Source organism: Salvelinus namaycush, chromosome 19 (assembly GCF_016432855.1).
Source record: "Salvelinus namaycush isolate Seneca chromosome 19, SaNama_1.0, whole genome shotgun sequence".
Taxonomy (NCBI): Eukaryota; Metazoa; Chordata; class Actinopteri; order Salmoniformes; family Salmonidae; genus Salvelinus; species Salvelinus namaycush.
In genome coordinates this window covers 34,972,818-34,993,334 of record NC_052325.1, presented here as the reverse complement: position 1 = coordinate 34,993,334, position 20,517 = coordinate 34,972,818, and the positions used below count along the sequence as shown (strand labels likewise).

General features: G+C 40.8%; 2 protein-coding genes across 2 annotated transcripts; both read left to right on the top strand.

Annotated features, from left to right (window-relative positions):
* The first annotated feature begins 10,354 nt into the window (after positions 1–10,354).
* On the top strand, positions 10,355–13,576 carry si:ch211-199f5.1 (protocadherin-8). Its single transcript, XM_039014308.1, has 3 exons — positions 10,355–12,712; positions 12,818–13,017; positions 13,246–13,576. The coding sequence occupies exons 1-3, from the start codon at positions 10,355–10,357 to the stop codon at positions 13,574–13,576; spliced, it is 2,889 nt and encodes a 962-aa protein (XP_038870236.1).
* Positions 13,577–16,294: 2,718 nt separating this feature from the next.
* On the top strand, positions 16,295–20,122 carry LOC120063998 (leukocyte cell-derived chemotaxin 1-like). Its single transcript, XM_039014307.1, has 7 exons — positions 16,295–16,354; positions 16,535–16,678; positions 17,538–17,678; positions 17,791–17,904; positions 18,471–18,624; positions 19,202–19,398; positions 19,898–20,122. Exons 1-7 carry the CDS (start codon positions 16,295–16,297, stop codon positions 20,120–20,122), a joined length of 1,035 nt encoding a protein of 344 aa, XP_038870235.1.
* Positions 20,123–20,517: the final 395 nt, after the last annotated feature.

The following is a 20,517-nucleotide window of genomic DNA, read 5'->3' as shown; positions in this document are numbered from 1 at the left end:
ATGTTGATGTTTACTAGGGGAAAACTAAGGACACAGCTGAGAGGAAGGGTAGCATGATCCCATTGTTATGATGTTTCAATAAGACCATAAAGATCCCTATTGGGCCCTATACTTCATCTGAGATGAAATGGCTTAATATTATTATGTAGAATCTTCATTTGAGCCAGTTTGCTACAACAGGAAAATAATCCCGCAGCAACAGGAAATGTGAATTATTATGTGATGTAATAATTCACATTTGATGTACAGTACCAGTCAAATGTTTGGACACCTACTCATTCAAGGGTTTTTCTTTATTTTTACTATGTTCTACATTGTAGAATAATAGTGAAGACATCAAAACTATGAAATAACACACATGGAATTATGTAGTGACCAAAAAAGTATTAAACAAATCAAAATATATTTTATATTTGAGATTCTTCAAAGTATCCACCCTTTGCCTTGATGACAGCTTTTTCTCCTAACAGGAAATCTGTATGGCGGCCATTTTATTACAATGCTTGACTGACAGGCTTCCCAGACTGCCGCAAATCTTTCAAATGTTTCTTATGGTATCTAGTATTAGTTTACTAAATTTGAATCATAAAATGGAACAGTTATTTCACTTATCCGCTGGGCTGTTGGAGCTTTAATCAGTCCAGTTGAGCTCCAACGCCATGGGATTTGCCTTAGCTTCTCAATCTTTTACAAAGATTAGAAATCAAAGTGCCTTCCACAAATGCAGAAAATCATGGTATTTCTTCAAGCATGTTATGGACCAAAGTGATTAGTGAACTTAAAATACAAAGGCATCCGCTGAAACTGAATGACTGACCCATGGTTGACTGACATGCTTCCCCGTCTGTCTCCAATGTTTAAAAATGTTCCTCAATGCATCTAGTATTAGTGTACCACGTTTTATACTTATATGATCTTGGGTATATTTGGTTCTTATCTGCTGTTCTACAATGGGAGATATTTTCTTGCTTTAAAGAATTCAGAAGTCAATTATTTACACTTTTTAAAGCAAGAATGTCAATATCCGAGTTGTCTTTTCTTCACTGGCGCTGCCCCCACCATGTCAGAGCCTCATCCCATGCCCTGCCATGGGACTGCCTTGCCTCTGCCAGTGTAGCCATATGGGTGCTTCACTTAGACTAAAGTTAATCTTTCTTTTACCAGATGTTATGTATTTGCATTAATGTAAATATATGTGAAAGATGCCCCAAGTAGTCACACATGTTCTTCAGAATAATGCAGCATTTACTCTTTGGTTGCTCTTTAAGTTTATTTTATGGCAACCCACCTTACATTGATATTAGCACTGCACTTTATGGTAACAAGGTAATTGGTTTACAGATTTGATCCCCCTGTTGCAGTAGAACTTTCCTGCAATGGAACATTTTAAACTTCTAGTGTATTTGAGGGATAAAACGGCTTCTGAAGTTTGTAATTTCCACTTAGATATTTAAGACTTCATTTTTCCTTAAGAAAAATATATACAGTACCAGACAAAAGTTTGGACACACCTACTCATTCAAGGGTTTTTCTTTATTTTCACTATTTTCAAAATGACTTTGTAATGTTACCTGCCCACTAAATAAATCCCATAGACAACAATTATAATCATAAAATACTCTTAAGACCTTCATGGGGGTTTTATTGAGGTCCTTTTGACCATAGTCCAGTGGCTACGGGAAATAAATGGTGGACTTTGTGATAGAGCCACCAAATTTCACACACAGCTGGGGCATCTCAAAAGAAGTATTTTTGGCTATAGTGCCGTTGCAGATTTTGTGCATTATCCCCCTGGCTGCCATTTCCAATATGGCTGCCAACCAGCTGTATGGGGGCCAAATTGGACTAGATTCACTTGGCCTTATCTCCATAAATAATTGTTACGTACAGCCCAATGATGGCTTTAAATTATTGAGGGGGTCTAGAAAACACAATAAAATGGCAAAAAATGCATATATACATATCCTTTATCATAATAATGATCCCAGGAAACCTGCCCTGTACAAAGGAATGTATTATGTCCAGCAGAGAGACATGCAACTCATTTTAACAAAATACTTTTATGATGAGACGTTTCAGCCTCTAAACAAAGTAATCGAAAGTCTAAACGATGATGTCTAGCTATAGTGCCATTTCAGATGTAACCTATTATACTCAGTCGTGTAGTGCTACTTTTTTTAGATGCCGGATCGCAAAAGTAAATAAATGACATAAAATTAAATAAATTACAATTTCTCAATCAACGTTTGCACTGTAGCCTGTTGAATAATATCACATGCATAAAACACATCAACCAAATGCAATGTCTGCCTATGCCCAAACATTGACTTGAATGAATGTATTTTTTTAATACCCCCAGACACCAAATTAGGCCTACATAATTTCAAAATAGGCCATCATCACTGTCAATTGTGAATGATAATTCTTCTCGTTTTTTTACGGGTGAAATGTCCGAGCTGCATCTGAATGCCGACCATAACCGTTCTCACTCATTCTCATGAGATTATGCATTTATATCTTCTGGAGTGATGTGAGTAAATAGTCTCTGAGCAGATTTCAGAGCAGATGGTAGTAACAAGCTACACACTAGCCTACCTGTATTGTTTCCATCAGAGCACATTTATCCTATGGCGCTCGCTGTTTCGTTTTGGCCGCATTATGAGACATTTTTTTTTTTTTTTACCATTCAGCACAATCATCCTTAAAGCTCATAAGAAATTACATGGTGTTTTTGCTATTGTATGCAAGCTGAATGCAGAATAGTAATTAATAATTAATAAAGTGATCTTGCGAGACATTGATTGGTCACTCTGGTGCGCTCCGGCAGCACTACACTCGTAATTAAACTCAGTTTTTCAAAATGACCACCAAACAGCTCCATAGTGCCATGTTGGACAGGCTTGACATGGTCATATCTCCATAAATAATTGGTACATACAGCCCAATGATGGCTTAAAATGTTTGGCCCAAGTATGCCATATATGAATCCTTTAAATATTTTGTCAAAAAGTGGTGAAAAAGTGCGAAAGAAATTACCAAAATGACTGATTCTTGAACATACTTTCATCCTCATTTTCCATATTTTCCATTGAGACACTTAAGTGTCAAATAGATGTTCCTTAATGTTAAATACTGCCAATCTAAGTAACATAATAAAAAAATCCCCATCACAATATGTCAGTTGGCCTTCTGCATCTGCGGTGGAAGGTGGCCGAGCTACAGCGGTGTTTGTCAGACTAAGAGACGTCCCAAAAATCTGTCTTCTCATGAAAACGTCTGTAGCATTCAAAGAGTTTGGCCTACAAACTAATATGACCACTCTCGTTTTTCTCTACGACCCCCACAAGCCCCACGTGACTCGTCTGAAGTCTGTAACGCTGATGTGCCAATTTCTGTCAGTAGCGTCCGAACCATTTGGACTACAAACTAATATGACCCCACTATGAAAAGGGGAGACTCTAATGAACACGGCGGTGTTCTTCTATGATGGCCTTGCTCTACGACCTCCACAAGTGTCACTGTCTGAAGGTAAAGGTTCAAAAGGTTAAAAAATTAAAAATAAAATATCTAAATGATCCATGGTATGACCATCTTAAAACAATTCCATATGCTAGCTTAGTACTCCCCCACCCCCCTGCCCAATGGCTTAGACTTTTAAAAGTTAAAGTCTACATATGTTAGCTTAGTACCCCTAAAAAAGCAAAATCTTGTCTAATTGCTGAAACTCCCCAACGGGCTCAGGAGAGGCGAAGGTCGAGTCATGCATCCTCAAAAACATGACCCGACAAACCCTGCTTCTTAACACTTGCTCGCTTAACCCGGAAGCCAGCTGCACCAATGTGTCGGAGGAAACACCATTCAACTGATGACCGAAGTCAGCCTGCAGTCGCTAGAGCGCAATAACCCAAGTAATGCCCCCTCCAGCCAAGCTCTCCCCTAACCCGGAATGACACTGGGACAATTGTGCACCGCCCTATGGGACTCCCGGTCGCGGCCGGTAATGACACAGCCTGGGATTGAACCCCAGGGCAGGGCAGTCCCATGGCAGGGCATGGGATGAGGCTCTGACATGGTGGGGGCAGCGCCAGTGAAGAAAAGACAACTCGGATATTGACATTCTTGCTTTAAAAAGTGTAAATAATTGACTTCTGAATTCTTTAAAGCAAGAAAATATCTCCCATTGTAGAACAGCAGATAAGAACCAAATATACCCAAGATCATATAAGTATAAAACGTGGTACACTAATACTAGATGCATTGAGGAACATTTTTAAACATTGGAGACAGACGGGGAAGCATGTCAGTCAACCATGGGTCAGTCATTCAGTTTCAGCGGATGCCTTTGTATTTTAAGTTCACTAATCACTTTGGTCCATAACATGCTTGAAGAAATACCATGATTTTCTGCATTTGTGGAAGGCACTTTGATTTCTAATCTTTGTAAAAGATTGAGAAGCTAAGGCAAATCCCATGGCGTTGGAGCTCAACTGGACTGATTAAAGCTCCAACAGCCCAGCGGATAAGTGAAATAACTGTTCCATTTTATGATTCAAATTTAGTAAACTAATACTAGATACCATAAGAAACATTTGAAAGATTTGCGGCAGTCTGGGAAGCCTGTCAGTCAAGCATTGTAATAAAATGGCCGCCATACAGATTTCCTGTTAGGAGAAAAAGCTGTCATCAAGGCAAAGGGTGGATACTTTGAAGAATCTCAAATATAAAATATATTTTGATTTGTTTAATACTTTTTTGGTCACTACATAATTCCATGTGTGTTATTTCATAGTTTTGATGTCTTCACTATTATTCTACAATGTAGAACATAGTAAAAATAAAGAAAAACCCTTGAATGAGTAGGTGTCCAAACATTTGACTGGTACTGTACATCAAATGTGAATTATTACATCACATAATAATTCACATTTCCTGTTGCTGCGGGATTATTTTCCTGTTGTAGCAAACTGGCTCAAATGAAGATTCTACATAATAATATTAAGCCATTTCATCTCAGATGAAGTATAGGGCCCAATAGGGATCTTTATGGTCTTATTGAAACATCATAACAATGGGATCATGCTACCCTTCCTCAAAAACATGACCCGACAAACCCTGCTTCTTAACACTTGCTCGCTTAACCCGGAAGCCAGCTGCACCAATGTGTCGGAGGAAACACCATTCAACTGATGACCGAAGTCAGCCTGCAGTCGCTAGAGCGCAATAACCCAAGTAATGCCCCCTCCAGCCAAGCTCTCCCCTAACCCGGAATGACACTGGGACAATTGTGCACCGCCCTATGGGACTCCCGGTCGCGGCCGGTAATGACACAGCCTGGGATTGAACCCCAGGCTGTAGTGATGCCGTAACACTGTGATGCAGTGCCTTAGACAGCTGAGCCACTCGAGCCCCCCCACAAACATTGTAAGCCATCATTGGGCTGCACGTACCAATATGATTCCTGTCCAATTAGACCCAATGTAGCTGGTTGGCGGTCATTTTGGAAAACTGGTCTTTCATAGTATAATATCTTATTAATTCTGCAATGACACTATAGCTAGACATCTTTATGTAGTAGTTTACTCAATGTGTATTTATTCAAAGGTCTCATCATTAAGGGTTACCTATCTATGTGCTGGACATAATACATTCCTATGGGATTTTACCTAAAGTGACGTGTCCAGGGCAGGTTTGCTGTCACATTTCTTAAAATTGACACAAAACAGAATATCACATTATACAGTTGAAGTCGAACGTTTACATACACTTAGGTTGGAGTCATTAAAACTCGTTTTTCAACCACTCCACAAATTTCTTGTTAACAAACTATAGTTTTGGCAAGTCGGTTAGGACATATACTTTGCGCATGACACAAGTAATTATTTCAACAATTGTTTACAGATGGATTATTTCACTTATAATTCACTGTATCACAATTCTAGTGAGTCAGAATTTTACATACACTAAGTTGACTGCGCCTTTAAACAGCTTGGAAAATTCCAGAAAAGGATTTCATGGCTTTAGAAGCTTCTGATAGGCTTATTGACATCATTTGAGTCAATTGGAGGAGTACCTGTGGATGTATTTCAAGGCCTACCTTCAAACTCAGTGCCTCTTTGCTTGACATCATGGGCAAATCAAAAGAAATCAGGCAAGACCTCAGAAAACAAATTGTAGACCTCCACAAGTCTGGCTCATCCTTGGGAGCAATTTCCAAATGCCTGAAGGTACCACGTTCATCTATACAAACAATAGTACGCAAGTATAAACACCATGGGACCACGCAGCCATCATACCGCTCAGGAAGGAGACGCGTTCTGTCTCGTCGAGATGAACGTACTTTGGTGCGAAAAGTGCAAATCAATCCCAGAACAACAGCAAAGAACCTTGTGAAGATGCTGGAGGAAACAGGTACAAAATTATCTATATCCACAGTAAAACGAGTCCTATATCAACATAACCTGAAAGGACACTCAGCAAGGAAGAAGCCACTGCTCCAAAACCGCCATAAACAAGCCAGACTACGGTTTGCAACTGCACATGGGGACAAAGATTGTACTTGTTGGAGAAATGTCCTCTGGTCTGATGAAACAAAAATAGAACCGTTTGGCCATAATGACCATCGTTATGTTTGGAGGAAAAAGGGGGATGCTTGCAAGCCGAAGAGCACCATCCCAATCGTGAAGCACGGGGGTGGCAGCATCATGTTGTGGGGGTGCTTTGCTGCAGGAGGGATTGGTGCACTTCACAAAATAGATGGCATCATGAGGGAGGAAAATGAGGTGGATATATTGAAGCAACATCTCAAGACATCAGTCAGGAAGTTAAAGCTTGGTCGCAAATGGTCTTCCAAATTGTCACGCCCTGAACATAGTAAGCTGTTTTTCTCTGTGTTGGTTGGGGCGTGATGATGACTTGGGTGGGTTATCTAGGTGAATTTGTATGTCTATGGTGGCCTGATATGGTTCCCAATCAGAGGTAGCTGTTTATCGTTGTCTCTGATTGGGGATCATATTTAGGCAGCCATTTCCCTTTTGTGTTTGTGGGATCTTGTCTATGTTTAGTTGTCTGCCTGCACTATTTGTATAGCTTCACGTTTCGTCCATTGATTTTGTTGTTTTTGTTAAGTGTTCATTCATTAAAAGAGAATGTACGCATACCACGCTGCGCCTTGGTCTCACTCTTACGACGAACGTGACACAAATGAACAATGACCCCTAGCATACTTCCAAAGTTGTGGCAAAATGGCTTAAGGACAACAAAGTCAAGGTATTGGATTCGCCATCACAAAGCCCTGACCTCAATTCTATAGAAATTTGTGGGCAGAACTGAAAAAGCTTGTGCGAGCAAAGAGGCCTACAAACCTGACTCAGTTACACCAGCTCTGTTGGGAGCAATGGGCCAACATTCACCAACTTATTGTGGGAAGCTTGTGGAAGGCTACCCGAAACGTTTGACCCAAATTAAACAATTTAAAGGCAATGCTACCAAATACTCATTGAGTGTATGTAGACTTCTGACCCACTGGGAATGTGATGAAATAAATAAAAGATGAAATAAATAATTCTCTCTACTATTATTCTGACATTTCACATTCTTAAAATAAAGTGGTGATCCTAACTGACCTAATACAGGGCATTTTTAATATGATTAAATGTCAGGAAATGTGTATGTAAACTCCGACTTCAACTGTAGGCAACATTACAAAGTCATTTTGATATTGTTTGGAATGATTTTACTCTATTATTTTCAAACAGGAAATCTGAATGGCAGACATTTTATTAAAACATGCTTGAGAAAAAAAACGAAATCCGCACAAAAGCTCTGACGAAGGCCTTGAGGCCGATACGTAAAGCTTATTAAAGAGCAGTGATACTAGCAAGAGCAGTGTACGGGTTTCTTATTTTTTCTCCTCTTATTTAATTGTTACCAAGCACCTGCAAAAAAGATAACTCAGATGTTAATTTGGAATATTAAAACATGCTTCCCAGCCTGCCTCCAATTTGTTAAATGTTTCTTACGTTATCTAGTATTAGTGTACCATGTTTAATACTTGTATCATAAAATGGAACAATCTTGGGTATATTTGGTTACTTAACACTGGACTAAAATGGGAGATCTCTACTTCTATAATAGAATGGAACAATTATTTAACCTATCCGCTGGACTACTGGAGCATTAATCAGTCCAGTTGAGCTCCAACGCTGTGCAATTTATCTCAGCTTCTCAGTCTTTTACAAAGGTTAGAAACCAAAGTGCCTTCCACAAACGCAGACTATCATGGTATGTCTTCAGGCATGTTAAGGACCAAAGTAATTAGCAAACTTAACGCAAAGGCATCCCCTGAAACTGAAAGAGTTTACAATCCCATTAAAAATGGAATTGTGTCTGTGGGCCAACTGTAAATTTTAAACCCATATCTTCCCTGAAACAGTCCTCCTCTGCTATACCTCTTTTCTCTGTCTTGTGGAATCCATTTAAGGCCATGAAAGATTTGCCCCCTAACTTCCACAGAAATAACACTTTCATACAAATAAATCACAGCATTAAGCATAAAATGTTATCATGGGCCAATGGAGCCCATGCCACGCCGTTATCTCACAACTCAGAAAGTATTCTGTACTTTTATGGAAAAATGTCATGCAGTGAATGGCAGACAGTTCCAACGTTTGAATTCTATGCTAACTGAGAACTGAAGTTGAATAAGGTGCTGCTACTTAGAGGTTTCAAGATGGTATTTTGTTTTAATGATAACCCCCCCCTAAAAAAAAAGAATGTTTGAGTGAACTGATCAATTAGGACAAAAGTAGAAATTCTCTGTTGAATAAGTCATTGTGCATTGTAAGCATATGAGAATGTTGGGTGTTTTTTGTTTTCACCCTTTGTTCTTGCTGTGTATCATTTGCTATCTACAAGAGATACAAGTTGCAAGTCAGCAGTACAGTACTGGTGCCATAAGACGGATGTAATTCATCAGGTTACCATACAGCACGAAAACAAGCATGCAGTATGTTACTTTATTGCTTTGTATTGTTTAGATAGTCACACACACATGTAACGGATGTGAAATGGCTAGCTAGTTAGCGGGTACGCGCTAATAGCGTTTCAATCGGTTACGTCACTTGCTCTGAAACCTAGAACTAGTGTTGCCCCTTGCTCTGCAAGGGCCGCGGCTTTTGTGGAGCGATGGGTAACGACGCTTCGTGGGCGACCGTTGTTGATGTGTGCAGAGGGTCCCTGGTTCGCGCCCGTGTCGGGGCGAGGGGACGGTTTAAAGTTATACTGTTACATTGATGCTGTTGACCCGGATCACTGGTTGCTGCGGAAAAGGAGGAGGTTGAAAGGGGGGTGAGTGTAACGGATGTGAAATGGCTAGCTAGTTAGCGGGTACGCGCTAATAGCGTTTCAATCAGTTACGTCACTTGCTCTGAAACCTAGAAGTAGTGTTGCCCCTTGCTCTGCAAGGGCCGCGGCTTTTGTGGAGCGATGGGTAACGACGCTTCGTGGGTGTCAGTTGTTGATGTGTGCAGAGGGTCCCTGGTTCGCGCCCGAGGTCGGGGCGAGGGGAGGTACTAAAGTTATACTGTTACACACACACACACTCATAACCTGGCCCATGTAAACTGATCCATCCTGACCTATAACTTCCACATATCTTCCTTCTCACACACCCATAGTTGACCCACAGTTTAGCTGAATACCCCAAAGCCAATCTTCATCTCTCGTCTACTTTTATTTAACATTTATTTATTTTTTTATTTTTTTGAAAAAACCTACAAAACCTATTAGAGGAACGTGTACAATAGATGACAACAACAACAGAAATCATTAGCAATGCAATTGTATCGTAATAAACATATAACAACAAACACAATATCAACCAAAGACAGTTGCAATCAGATGATACAAACCAATGCATGAAACTTGACTCCAAGCAGAGCATATCCTTTTTATTTTGCTGCTTTAGCTCTATGTACATTGAAAACAGGCTTAGAGGTCTTTCATGGGGGCTATTTTTAATTCTAAAGCGGAGGATTGGTCACACTTCGTCTCATTAGCATGCGGAGCTGTATAAACCTCCTCGCCACTGCAGGATTTGGAGCTGTGTGGAAGGCGGCAGGCAACAAGCGCGCCTGCTTGACTGGCTGCAGCGCGCAATGAATAACGGACTTTCAGCACAGTTCAGAGAAGATGCTGTTGTTGCTGTAGACGGCAGGCATTTTCACCAGGTGAAGTGATCAAATCTGTTGAGTGAAAGTGAAACGGCTTGGCTCTGTTAACAAACAAACCCATCGCGGCCTTGAACATGATGTGTGGCATTTTAACAGGTTGGCATGGGTGGTTTTTTGGATTACAAATGTTATTTTTTTCACTGGCTGAGTCTGAGGGAAATCCTCTGAAATACCAGACCAATGAGGAGGGAAGTCCAGGAACAGTGATCGGTAACCTGGCCAAGGACATGTCCTTGAGTCCCTCTTTTGGCTCCAATACTAATTTCAGGATGATGAAACAATTCAACGATTCTTTTATCCGGGTGAGAGAAAGCGACGGGGAGCTTTCTGTTGGGGAGAGGATTGACAGAGAGAGAATCTGTAGGCACACTTTACAGTGTCTCATCACTTTTGATGTTGTCAGTTTTTCAAAAGAGAGGTACAAATTGATCCATGTCGAGGTGGAGGTAAAAGACATCAATGATAACTCTCCGGAGTTTCCAAACAAGGAATATACAGTTGAGATCTCTGAAAATGCCGATGTGGGGTTCCGTATTCATTTGGACCCAGCCGAGGACGCAGATGTCGGTTCAAACTACATCCAAAGCTATCAAATTTCTGTCAACAGTCATTTTTCAATTGATGTGCTTTTGAGAGCAGATGGGGTTAAATATGCGGAGTTGGTGCTAATGAAAGAGCTAGACAGAGAGACTCAGTCATCTTATGCGGTGGAGCTTATTGCCACAGACGGAGGAAACCCTTATAGGTCGGGTTCAACGAAAATAACAATTAAAGTGACAGACTTTAATGACAACCGTCCTGTTTTTGACCAGAATAATTTCTCGGTAACTTTGCCCGAGAACGCACAGGTTGGATTCGTTTTATTGGACTTAAATGCAGTTGATCCAGATGAGGGTTTAAATGGAGAGGTGGGCTATGGGTTCGGAAAACAGGTTTCTGCAGAAATCAGAGAACTTTTCGAAGTGGACAGTAAATCCGGGCGCGTGAGGCTTAAGAACCCAGTGGATTTTGAGACCAAGAAAACATATGAATTAGACGTGCAGGCGACTGATCTAGGATCTAACCCGACCCCCGCCGTCTGTAAAATAATAATTCATATCAAAGACGTTAATGACAATGCCCCAGAAATCAGTATTACGCCAATGACCTCCATCTCAACAGGCATCGCATATATCAGCGAGACAGCAGACAAGGACAGCCTAGTGGCGCTGATCAGCACCTCGGACAGGGACTCGGGCGTCAATAGCCAGGTCCACTGCACTTTATATGGGCACGATCATTTCAAACTTCAACAGGCTTATGAGGACAGCTACATGATTGTCACCGCAGCATTCCTAGACAGGGAGAAGATTAGTGAGTACAATTTAACAGTGATGGCTGAAGATTTTGGGTCACCTCCATTGAGAAAAATCACACAATACACCATCAGGCTAAGCGACGAGAATGACAACGCCCCACACTTTACTAAGCCTATCTATGAAGTTTCTGTGGTGGAAAATAATGCACCAGGGGCATATATAACCACGGTTGAAGCCAGAGATGCAGACTTGGGAACTAATGGCAAAATTACATACAGACTTTTAGACAGTGTTATAATGGGATCACCTGTCAACACGTTTGTATCTATAAATGCAATCTCTGGTTCAATATATGCACTGAGAAGCTTCAACTATGAAGTCATGAAACATCTGGAGGTACACATCCAGGCAAGCGATGAGGGGTCACCCCAGCTTCAGAGCAGTGCCATCATCATTCTAAAAATATTGGATCAGAATGACAACGCTCCGTCTATCATAGAGCCCATCCTTAATAAGGGATCAGCTGAGATTTTCCTGCCCAAAGACGCACCTGCAGGTTATGTTGTCACCCAGATAAAGGCCACGGATGCTGAAGAAGGCATTAACGCGCAGATGTCCTACAAAATCACTGAGGGGGGACACTTGGGTTTCTCTATCAATAAGGTTACTGGGAAGTTACATGTGACTCATGAGCTGAACTATGATCTGTCTGAAACATTGAGAGTCCTAGTGGCTGTCAATGACAATGGGACACCTTCTCTGACCTCCACAGCCACTATACACCTCACTCTCATCGAAGGCACTCCTCCCAGTGTTCCTGCTATGGTCCAAAACGACAGTGTGGAGGTCTTTGAATGGGACATAGCCATTATCATAGTCCTATCAGGGAGCTGCTCCCTCCTCTTGCTAGCCATCATCTTAATCACTACCACCTGCAGTCGACGCAAACAGGAGAAGAGAGAGGCGGGATACAGTGAAAATGAAGACATGCCACATGTGGAGAAGGGGGAGAGCAGACAAATTGATTCATTGATCACCAACCACAAAAGCAATGTGTTTGATGTGCACCCTTTTCCTGAGAAAGCACCGTTGGCCTCAAGCAACACAATAAAAACAGCCCCTGACGATGGAAGACAAGAAAAAGAGTGTGTCTTTGACAACAGAATAATGGAGGGTAAATTGGAGGTATGTAATTGTGGCTCGCTGTATGGAATTGCTGTCAATTGTTTTGTTGTTGGTTTTTCCATCTCAACTAATATGTGTGTGTGTATTGTGTTTGCTTCTTCACAGGGTTATTCGACATTGCCTGGCTATAGGAAAGAAACCCTCAGACCCATAACCATATGGAAGGGTAATTCATTCACAACCATCTCCGCGAGAGATCCTCAGTTCAGTGGAAAGGACAGTGGGAAAGGAGACAGTGACTTTAACGACAGCGACTCTGACATCAGTGGAGATGGCCACAAAAAAGACTCCCCACCGATAAACAGTAAGGACTACTAATCAATCACAGGATGTTAATGTGATTTCAGACACAATGATATGTCACAATGATGACACATTATTAAAAAATCCATGAAAGGCATTATTCTCTGTGATGTTCTCAAGGTCTTTATGGCAAGATATTAAATGATAATGGTGTATCATAAAATGAAGGCTATAATACCCCAACATTTGCAGCATGGTTCATCAAGGTCTAACTGTTTTGGCTGGTGTGTTGTTTCCACAGGTCTCTGGGCCTGCACCAGTGAGTGTAAAATCCTAGGCCACTCAGACCGATGCTGGAGCCCCTCTGCCACTAGAGCCAATACCAGCCTCTCCCATGGACCACACCTCTCAACCTTCTCCAAGACAGCCTCTCTGCCGCGAAACACTCTGCAAAGAGACGCCTACTACCAACAGGCTCACCTACCCAAAATCAATGGTCTGCAAAGTGTCTATGAAAAAGTCCAGCACCAAGAATTGGATTATATTCTGGTTTGTCCACCAACACCAGCCAGGATACTAGAGACTGATGAGATATCCCTCCCAGAGTATGGACAGTCCTAAAAGATCTGGACAATGAACAATAATCAAAGCTCATCTGGGTCGTTCCACCAATTAGGTGCCTTTTGAGTTGTGGAACTAGATGCAAAAAAACCGTTTGATTTCACCTTATTCTTACATTCTGTCATAAAGAGCACATGTTTAACTTAATAAAAAAACACATTTACCCATCTCAAGAGGTTGAATGATAAAAAAGACTACAGTAAGTGCCTATTAAGTGCCAAATAAATTAACAGGGTTGACTGTAAAATGGCTGCCGATTTCATCTTAAATTAGCTATAAATCCCCTTGTGATGGGGAATGGATGCTTGTTGTGTGCAACAGGAGGGGAAATTGAATGCAAGCTTCACAAAAAAAATGTAATTATAAAAAAATGGCTAGCCTGTCTATCTATGGGTAACAGGGTTGACGTGTTATACTCGACCCACTCACTTTTCCACCACAAAAACACCAGAAAATAGCCAAAAAGAGTAGAACCAGCTCACATGCTTTTACACTTTCATTTGACTATTAAATGTTCAATATACTTAAAAAAATAAACAATTTGGGAAAGGAATAGTTTCACCATATTAAAACGAGAGTTCAGTTCACGTAACAGGGTTGACCTTTTTTAATCTTAAAATAAATCCCTATTCACATGAAATAAATAATAATCTTCAGAAATGACTTTGTATAAGCAACAAAATAACTAGGGCTTTACAATGATGGTGAAAACTTGGAGCAATGTTGGGGTTAAGTGGGTTAAAATTTTACTAGAAGACACAGAGGATGCTTAGAGGGACATGTCAAAATGCTTTATTTGATTTTCCATGTGGTCTAAATTAAAGTGCACTTCATTTAATATAACAGGCTTTTAAAATTGACATATCTGCACAATTTCTACTTAAAATATCAAAGGGACGCAAAAGACACACATTTTGTGGAACGACCCATCTAATGAGTATTATGCATCTTTATATACTGTATAGCCTATTGTTTCAATGTTAGTGTTAAAGTAAGTGTTTATGTCTTCAGTCTCCTTATATGCTGTATGACTGTTTATTGTATTATGTGTAATATGCAAGATTTTGTACATTAAGAATATATTTTTCATAATGATTCAATGTAAACTACAATTTTATTATGAACTTTGAAGAGCATGTTTGACATTTTAATATTTAAGGGGCATGACCATTGGACCTTTTGGCTAAACAGGCCCTTGGTCAAGTGGAAAACAATCAGTATCAAATATGACCATGTTTGTAGTAGATTTTGTCACTACGTTGCAGAAATAAATATTCAAAATCAAATGATTGTTCTGTATGTGAAAAAACACAACTTAAAAATACAGTGTGGTTCCGTACATACTTTTTTTTTATTGAGCGGGAACTTTGCTCATATAGCCTAGCACAAAAGGCAATAGCATGCCTGATAGCAACATTTTAGAAACATTTACTGATTATTTATAACTATACTATGTTGCTTAACTTAATCCAAAATAGATAAGGCAGGATTTCAACAGAGGTGGCTACATGAAAAGCTAAATTACCAACATGACATGCCTGCTGCATGGTATTGCACCTTGCCTTATACGTCTCAAAGGCATTGTGTAGCCTATCCTCATCAGAAAATATTTATAAAGCACACAGAATAACCTCAATTAGCCAGCTCAGTGCTTCCCTAAAGTTACCCTTGAGGGCTAATGCATACGCTCAGCACAGGATCATACTTGAAACAGTGACATAGGCCAAATAGTGTTTCAAGCAAGTAAATCATGTACAAGACTACATCACATTTGCATACCCATTATGCATTGCTAATGGGACAGTCAAAATCACTTCACCTCTCTGATTGGCTATTGGCTTACCAATCGTCCTGTAAGAGATTGTGTGAGCCAGCCTCTACCTGTTTCTAAGCAACTGTGGCCGTTCACATCCAAATCCCTCGAGGTCTCAGGTCCACTTTCTCACTTAGTCATGATTAGGAGCACACAGACAAGGAGATGATGGCTCTAGTTATCACCTCTGAGGGAGCAGGATGGCCATAGGGACTGGCCAGTCATCTAATCACATGAACTTCCAATCTACGATTTTGGAGACTGACACATTCTTCTGAATCACAATAAGCCATGTCTGATTAGAAGGCCAAAAGAAGACCAATCTCTGACAGCATCGGGGTAGCCCCAATCATTTAACTACAATGTAATGATGAGAGGCCAGCTAGGGCTGCTTGAACCAGCTATCTGGTTGTAACAAATCAAAGTTATTACCTCCTGTGCCACAAAGGTTACCTCTTGGCAGAAGCTGTGGTAAAGTTCACCAGTGATCCTGAACTTCTTGTGAATATTTTCCATGAACACCTGTAAGTAAAAAAATCCACGTTTCTCATTGAGAAATGAATTAGTGCAGAAAACAAATTAAAATGTACATTCCAACCATAACAAATAAAATATGAAACTAGTTTAATAGCCTACAGCCTAGCTATTTTATACATGCACCATTTTCACCAACCTCCAAAATGGAACTATGGAGTGTAAATAAATGGTATAATGGTATAAATGGACTAAAATCAGTCTTTAAAAAAACATGCTAAATTCCATTTTGGCGACCACCTGAATTCCTCGTGCCCTCCGTCAGTGGCACGTCATTCACACTGAAGTACTGAAACTGGACATTTCGACCAAAAGAATCCACACCGGTGGCCATACAGACGCGCGCCATCACCATACAGACGCGAGCCATCATGGGAGAGACTTCGGAGAAAGTCCCAATTGCAGAGGACTTTGAACAATGCCTACCACCTGTAAGTAGCCTAAATTCAATAATTCAAATGCATTTTCCTGGGAGCAGTAGGCCTAGCCTATTATATTGTCTTTAGTGTGCAAAGTTTGAATTGCAAATTAAATACGGCTTCCTCGTGGCGCTATGCTTTGACATTGACTGTGTGCATTGTTGCTCACTTAGCATTCTGACCTTTCTAAAGGCATACAGTACGTCGGCCACGAAGACCCCCGTTGCTGTTGGTCGTCTCTTGAGATTTGGGGCTGCGGCTCTCATTGCCGGGGCAGTGCTGATGCTTTGCGGATCCATTGGAGCTTTCTACCTCTGGAAAGCCAGTGACAGAAATGTAAGCCTTAATTTATCGTTCATTTGATTCCATATGGGTCATTATATGATGTAACTTAATGCAGATGAGACAGGTAAATCTACCTTGAACTTGTGGGAGATGGTCTACCTGTAAGCCTGGGAACGAGAAATGTAGGCTGTGTAGTCTGCTACCATGTCACATTCTTTTAATGAAAAATATGTTATTTTTGTAAACAAATCTCTGCACATAGTCAATAATTCATCATAAAAAACCATCTACTATATTACCAGTGGATGACGGGCATTGAAAATGGCATTTGGATTTGCTGGTCGAAATCTTATTAAATGTCTGTTAAATAATGTCATTATTTCTATATCAACCTTTCCAATTTCACATTAGAATCACATAGCTTTCATGTGAATATTTTGGGCATGTAACTAAGGCTTGGTGGTGGTGACGGTCTCATTAGAGATACTTCAATATTTATTTGTGTTATAATGGGCTCACCTGTAGGGCAAACATCTCAGGATAGATCCAAGTCAAGGCCCTGCTGCCCTCCTCTGAGACATTATATTCAAATCAGCTGTGTGATTGGACTACACATCATACAGTCTTTTAAGTGTTGCACATGAGAATACAAGGAGGGGAGGTATTTTGAAGCATTGTGTCATGGTAGGATTTTGCAGTAAAGAATATTGTTAGAAAGCCTGCTGGCCTATCTCTGGCTGTTATAATTGTAGGTCTGGGTACTACACATAGAGCTTTATAACATTCTATTGAGCACTTGTAGCTCATAACTGGCAAGTTAAATATTTCAATAATTATTATGAGTGTTTACTGTATGTATTATGCATGACCTTGAATATCATTGTAACTTTCAATTTTATAATATCATTAGGTGTACAATGTACACTACAGTATGAGCATCAATGGAAAGGTGGAGGAGGGTTCCATGGAAATCGATTCCGATAATAATCTGGAAAGGTTTCGAACTGGGAGTGGAAATGACGAGGCGTTGGAGATTCATGACTTTCACATTGTGAGTTGTACATATTTTCTCTCCAAAGTAGTTCAACGGAGAGTTGGCATGTGCTTAGGAAAGTAGCAAAGATGTGAGTGTAAATATCCCATCTCCCTGACTCCTGCTTCAGGGAATTACAGGAATCCGGTTCTCTGGAGGGGAGAAGTGTTATATTAAATCGCAAATCAAGGCCAACCTTCCAGAGGTGGAGACGCTCAACAAGGAGTCATTGATGTTTGACCTGGTACAGTAAGCTACACTCTTAGAAAAAAAGGAGCTATCTAGAACCTAAAAGGGTTCTCCGGCTGTCCCCATAGGAGAACCCTTTGAAGAACCCTTTTTGGTTCCAGGTAGAACCCTTTTGGTTGCAGGTCGAACCCTTTTGGGTTCCATGTAGGACCCTTTCCACAGACGGTTCTACATGGAACCCAAAAGGGTTCTATGTGGAACTGGAAAGGGTTCTCTCTGGAACCAAAAAGGGTTCTCCTATGGGGACGGCGTAAGAAGAAGAATTTTGGAAACCTTTTTTTCTAAGAGTGTATATACTAAACATAACTAGCCATAATGCTATAACTGACCATATTACACTAACTTTATGTGAAAATATAGACACCCCCTTCTGTTCTAGATTTTCATTTATATTACTCAAGCATATGTCAATGATTCATTACAGCTTTACATACACAAATTCATTTGTTTACATACATTTTTTATGGAATGACATAGATGTAAAATGTATTATAAATGGTGATAAGCCTGTGGACATACTGTATTAATAATGGCCTCATGAGGTGTCTTTCACCCTGTCAGGAAGATGAGATCATGCCAGTGAAGTTTGATGAAGAGTCTCTGATGTGGGTGGCTGCTGACCAGCCCCTGAAGGACAGCAGCTTCCTCAGCACCAAGATCCTGGACCTCTGTGGAGACCTGCCCATCTTCTGGCTCCACCCCACCTATCCTAAAGGTTCCTCTGTCATGGCTCTTGCTTATCACATGGCTTGGTGATAGAATGAGAAACACAAAGTTAAGCGTAGAATAGGTGTTGGCTGTTCTAGAATGAGATTTGTAATTGTTATAGAACGAGATTATAGATTGCAAAAGAGATATAGTTGTTATAGAATGAGAAGTGATAGACTGTAAACCACAAGACAGGAGATGTAGAACTGGTTTTCCCAATTTACAGTAGAACTGTCCTGGTCGTCTACCCAATAATAAACACAGATCAGTCAGTGGCCCTTCATCTGTAAACGTTATTTACATGCTTTTACCATTCCGATTTGTCTTTCAAAAGTTAGCAAGACAACCTGAACATTCTCAGGATGTACATTATTTGGAGACTTAAACAAGAGTCCCCTATTGTCTTACATTAAAAAAGAATGATCTTGAAATATGCAAGGAATCCTTGATATCACTAACTAATTAAATTATTCAGCACAACTGAGAGAGACCGAGTATATGTAGAATTTTGCTCGGAGGACATTTGTGGTGTGTCTAGTGGTTATTGACCCAATACCTATGCCTCCTGTGGCTTCATGGAACAGATGGAGTGAGGAGAAAGAGAGACACCCAGAGAGCCAAGCGTCAGTTTGACATGGAGGAGTTTGAGGCAGCTGCTGAGGAGAGGAACACAGTGAGCCGTGCAGAGAATAGCACCTCCAAGAGAGCCACAGAGGAGGAGGCGGAGGCCACGGGCTCAGCAGCCACCGGCTCTGCCTACAACCCAGAAAACCCCTACCATGTGAGTACTGAGAATTCTGTACACTTTAAAGAGGAGTTGTTTTCTTCAAGCTTTGATTTTATTTTAGCACCCCAGGTTTCCTTTGTAAGATACTTCACTGAATGGTGAGCTTCCAAGTCTGTGTTAGGGCAAAACATGTCATAACATCCTTGACAATGAGTTCTACAGTGGGGGGGGATCTGTGCAAACCCACACTCAATGCTCACTAGATTAGTTGGAATGAAGTGCCATGGGTGGGTAGGAGTTAGATGAACAGCTGCAATCTAAGGTCACTAGTAGTAGGTGATAACTTACACCCCATGTTTATGGCCCTGCACTTCACAAACTGAAGTGAAAATCATTACCCCCTTAGCCACTGCACGTTGATTCAGCTTGTTAGAACCGTAGGCTATGCCTAAAAGAGGACAGTTGGAAAACTGAAAAGAAATGATGTACTGCATATGAATTTTATTTGAAAACATTGAACAGAGACATGAATAATTTACCTCCCACTCCACAGCGCAATCAGGAGGGAGAGGAGGGCACCATGACCTTTGACCCAATGCTAGACCACCAGGGGATCTGCTGCTCAGAGTGCCGACGCAGCTACACCCACTGTCAGAGGATTTGCGAACCGTTGGGCGGCCACTGGCCTTGGCCCTACAACTACAGAGGCTGTCAGGTAGCTTGTCGAGTGATTCTGCCTTGCCGCTGGTGGGTGGCCCGCATATTAGGTATTGTGTAAGTAGGACACCCATTTTCTCAAGCCAAATATACCAATTATACCAAATACACCAAACGTCTGAAAGGTCATGTTCTGTAAGCAATATTATAATTTCTATGCAGATATTTATTTTGTAACTTTTCAATTTGGTTGTAAATACCTAATAGCAGCAGGCGAGCTATGCTTGTTAGGATGAAACAGGGACCTCAGCCGCATGATTTAGTCGGAAAATGCCAGCTAAGACAAATTTCCACCTGGACCCTCGTGGCAACATTTAGCATATACAGCACGTACGCCTTCTCTGCAGGCAACACTTGAAAAAAACAAAAAGGCCAAAACAAATGAAGCACAGCAGTAGCTTTTGATTTAGGAAATAAACATACCTAGTTTCTGTCTTTTCTTTTCAACATATCTTT

Bases quoted from the DNA above. Each gene is read 5' to 3' on its own strand.
- si:ch211-199f5.1 (XM_039014308.1), top strand. From the start codon at position 10,355: ATGTTATTTTTTTCACTGGCTGAGTCTGAGGGAAATCCTCTGAAATAC. The intron at 12,713-12,817 runs GTATGTAATTGT...GCTTCTTCACAG, and splicing joins TAATGGAGGGTAAATTGGAG to GGTTATTCGACATTGCCTGG. The intron at 13,018-13,245 runs TAAGGACTACTA...TGGCTGGTGTGT, and splicing joins GACTCCCCACCGATAAACAG to TGTTTCCACAGGTCTCTGGG.
- LOC120063998 (XM_039014307.1), top strand. From the start codon at position 16,295: ATGGGAGAGACTTCGGAGAAAGTCCCAATTGCAGAGGACTTTGAACAA. The intron at 18,625-19,201 runs GTTCCTCTGTCA...TTCATGGAACAG, and splicing joins CCACCCCACCTATCCTAAAG to ATGGAGTGAGGAGAAAGAGA. The intron at 19,399-19,897 runs GTGAGTACTGAG...CCCACTCCACAG, and splicing joins ACCCAGAAAACCCCTACCAT to CGCAATCAGGAGGGAGAGGA.